The sequence below is a fragment of the Pecten maximus genome, chromosome 13 (genome assembly GCF_902652985.1).
Source record: "Pecten maximus chromosome 13, xPecMax1.1, whole genome shotgun sequence".
Taxonomy (NCBI): domain Eukaryota; kingdom Metazoa; phylum Mollusca; class Bivalvia; order Pectinida; family Pectinidae; genus Pecten; species Pecten maximus.
In genome coordinates this window covers 21394603-21398424 of record NC_047027.1, presented here as the reverse complement: position 1 = coordinate 21398424, position 3822 = coordinate 21394603, and the positions used below count along the sequence as shown (strand labels likewise).

Here is a 3822-nt window from a genome sequence, read left to right as displayed (position 1 = left end):
CGACGTTTATATACGGTGATTAGGCGGGCGCAATAATACCAGACAACTGTAAACAGAACTACTTGCATAAAATCACCGGCGCTTAACTTCTACAAGATACATAATTGAAAAGTACAATTCGTAAGGAAGAGCATAGTACTTGAAATATTGAACCTTTGGATTTAGTTCAGGAGACTGAAAACATATTGACAGGGCACTATTCGAGTCTGACGACCTTGACATGCTAACTTACCCAAGTCTTGTCATGACGTTATACTCGTTACTACACGGTGTGAATTTCGCTGAATATTTAAAACTTTAAAAATGCATGAGCATTGTGCTGCCACGCTAAATGGGTCCGGATTAATTTGGCTGTTCTTATAACTCATCGCATTCCAGTAGATGTGAAAATGATCAATTTATTTTGAAACGTGGCATGGTTCTGGCTATACGAATTTCAAATTTGTACTTAAGGTAAAATTTATGGCAATCATGAAATACGATTAAAACGGAAATTATGTAGACGGATAAGATGAAACAGTGTTGCACTTAAACTTTCCTTTACTGACATAACCGATGCGCAAAATGAATAGAATGTAAAATTTATATATTTTTTATATAATTTATATACCTTTTTGTAATTCCTGACGTATCGCTAATGATTTCTTACAGATAAATGCGACATAGTTTCAGACCTCATTGACTACAAGGAAAGCTACAAAATCGAACATCCGTACATGAGGAATTATTCCCTGTCAATATACAAATGCCAGAACTTTGATGATCCCGAACCAGCAGAGTTCTGTCCGGTTTCCCGATGTGATCAAAACTGGACAAAGGCCTCGTTGTCGTGTTCAGGTAAAAGTTCAATGAGTGGATACTCAATGTAATTTCGTATGTCACACTATGTTATATACAACCAAATCTATTTCGGCTATCCATGAATATGCCAGTATAAATTTAATATAATTTATTAAAACAATTAAAAAAAACTTTTTGACCTTTTTCTTTCTGTCTAACATATCACCTAATACAGATAATGCCTAATTCTAATTTTCTGAATTCTCTGCGTGTCTTGTAAAAGTCATACATGTCTTTATTGAATATCGAAGTATAATAGTATTTGATGTTAGCATAGCGTTATGTAAAGTTATGTTGATTTTCTGTGCAGAAAATGTTTGATTTTTTACAGCGAAAGACCTATTTGATAGCAGCGATCTGGTCTATGGAGGGAGAATCTCGTGTACTGTGAAGGGTGTCACTTGTCAACGATGGGACAGAAGCTCACCACATGAACCGCATTTTTTAATAAACCGTAGCGACCTTCAAAACTGGTGCCAGATTGAGAGTTCAGCACGACCTTGGTGTTACACGATGGACCCTAAGACGAGATGGGACTATTGTCCTGTAGAGGAAGTTTCCTGTGGTGAGCCCCCTCTTCTGTTGATACGCGGAACCAGTGTAACCATCGAGTGGCCGTACAACTATGCAACGTCCATAGCTCGATACAGTTGTTCCACATTGGCAGATATTAAGTCCGTCTCCAGTTGTCCCGTGACTAGATGCCTTCAGGGAGGTTCTTGGACGACAGCGAACATTTCCTGCTCTGGTATGTACCTATACTTGATATTTTACATACCATTTTCAAAGTATACATAACAAAAGACGGAAAAAAATATTTTAATGGTCTTAGTTAAGCCTATTGCGGCATTGCTGTTTAAATTCACTATCTCATGGATATCTTCATTTTGCAGGCAAAGAGTGTTACGACCCTTCGAAAGAGACCTACACCGGTAGTGTAACGTGCACGCAAACAGGGATCACGTGCCAGCGATGGGACAGCAACTACCCACACACTCCTCGAATATTTGAAGGTCGGAGTGATTTAGGAAATAGATGTGTGTTAGCGACATATAAAAGACCATGGTGTTACACAGTGGACCCTGCGGTTGACTGGGACTTTTGTCCAGTGGACGAATGTTCTTAACTTCTTCACTTGTCATCTGTCTTTGGTACATTATATAATGCAAGGAAAGATTGGAAATATTTAAGTAATTTGTTTGTTGGGATTGTTGTCCCAGAACAGCCATGGGCATAGATCATTATGAAATATGATCTTCCCTAGAGGCTATGACTGCTTCACCAGACACCATACGAAAGTTCCGTCCAGATTAATCAAAGCAAAGGACCTAGCCAAAAGGCATCAACCAAGACACCGCCGAATGATTCTTTTCTCACCGTTTCCTAGAACGCAAGCAATAGGCACTGATAGGAAGCGTCGAACTCCCCAACTAAGGGCTTCACTTGAGGTAACGTCGGCCAACCTTCAACAAACTGATATTTTGCTTTTAATCATCATATCTACAATCTTGGCATCATTTCGTATCCCGATTTGACCTATATTGAGAAGCACGAGCTTTCTTTCAGGTAATATTTTCTGTGTGAGAGCGTTCCGCAGGCTTCCGTTGATTCCGATACTAAGGCTGAGTTTGCAGCAATGTGAAATATGACCTATTGTAATTGATAGTTATTGACATGACATCATATATATATTCTTATATATATATTAATCTTAGGTAGGATATTTGTTTCTTGTATGTATATTTATATATAAATTTATTTATTGAGGTATGTTAGTCTGTGCCTTAATAACAGAAAAGATCAATGATATGTTAAATAATTTTTGTCTTAAGATTTGCACTCAAATTAGTATGCATTGTGTTTTAGAATGCGTTGTATTCCTTTAAGGCTGATGATGCTGAATAATGCAGATTGTTGATTATATATTTGAATCAAAATTCAATATTATATATTATATTTGGAAATATTCTCGAGGGAGATAAGTTCTGTTTATTGGAAGTGATTAAACATAGCGCGAAAATCAATATCCATAAAATGTATATATATAAACACTAATATTTACAGAACTTGGTTGGGTGAAATTTAATAACTAATGATGGGACGTGGGATATAGTCCATTAAAAGCCGTAAATAAATCCCCGTTTTATTATTATTATACTTACATTCAACTCGAGCGGAAAATAGGACGCAATTAACAAATACAATTGGGCAATCAAGCATGTTTTTACAATCAAAGCGCCATAAAGTTCGGATTTTTTGTGTTTAACATTCTGGAAATCAGTCTAGATCATCTATTATGAATGTTCCAATTTCACAACTGAATGCACATAAAAGATAAACCCGATATACGGTTAATTTAGTCAATGTAAACACAAATGTATCCTTCGCTCTGTTTCATACGGTACGACTTCTTCACGGCAAATGCGTTTTTAGGATGACAGATCTCAGGACAACACCAGTAACATAGTAAAGTGTAAAACAAAGAACCTGGTATAGAATACAGGTTTTATTCCTGTTCTATACAGTCACAAGACGAACCAATTATGCAAAAGCGTTACAATTTGTCATCGTGTTACCCTGTACCCCTAGTATCAATATTCGACAGGAGGCTATCATTAGATCGTACATAACGAACATTTGGTAATTTGGTTTGTTTGGTTTGCTTAACGTCCTATTAACAGCCAGGGTTATTTAAGGACGTGCCAGGTTTGGAGGTGGAGGAAAGCCGGAGTACCCGGAGAAAAACCACCGGCCTACGGTCAGTACCTGGCAACCGCCCCACGTAGGTTTCGAACTCGCAACCCAGAGGTGGAGGGCTAGTGTTAAAGTGTCGGGACACCACTCGGCCACCGCGGCCCCTTTTTTGGTAATATTCTCGCGAGTTACTTAATTTCCCTTTAACGCCGTCATTAGCTGTACCGCGAAAACAAACAACCAGTGAAAATGTATGCATACAAACAAAACTACAAACGTGTTGACTGC

The 3822-nt window shown here is 37.9% G+C and overlaps 1 protein-coding gene across 1 annotated transcript; it reads left to right on the top strand.

Moving 5' to 3' along the window:
- The first annotated feature begins 618 nt into the window (after positions 1-618).
- On the top strand, positions 619-3574 carry LOC117340252 (plasminogen-like). Its single transcript, XM_033902010.1, has 3 exons — positions 619-837; positions 1172-1588; positions 1734-3574. Exons 1-3 carry the CDS (start codon positions 717-719, stop codon positions 1964-1966), a joined length of 771 nt encoding a protein of 256 aa, XP_033757901.1. The 5' UTR covers positions 619-716; the 3' UTR covers positions 1967-3574.
- The last annotated feature ends 248 nt before the right edge of the window (positions 3575-3822 follow it).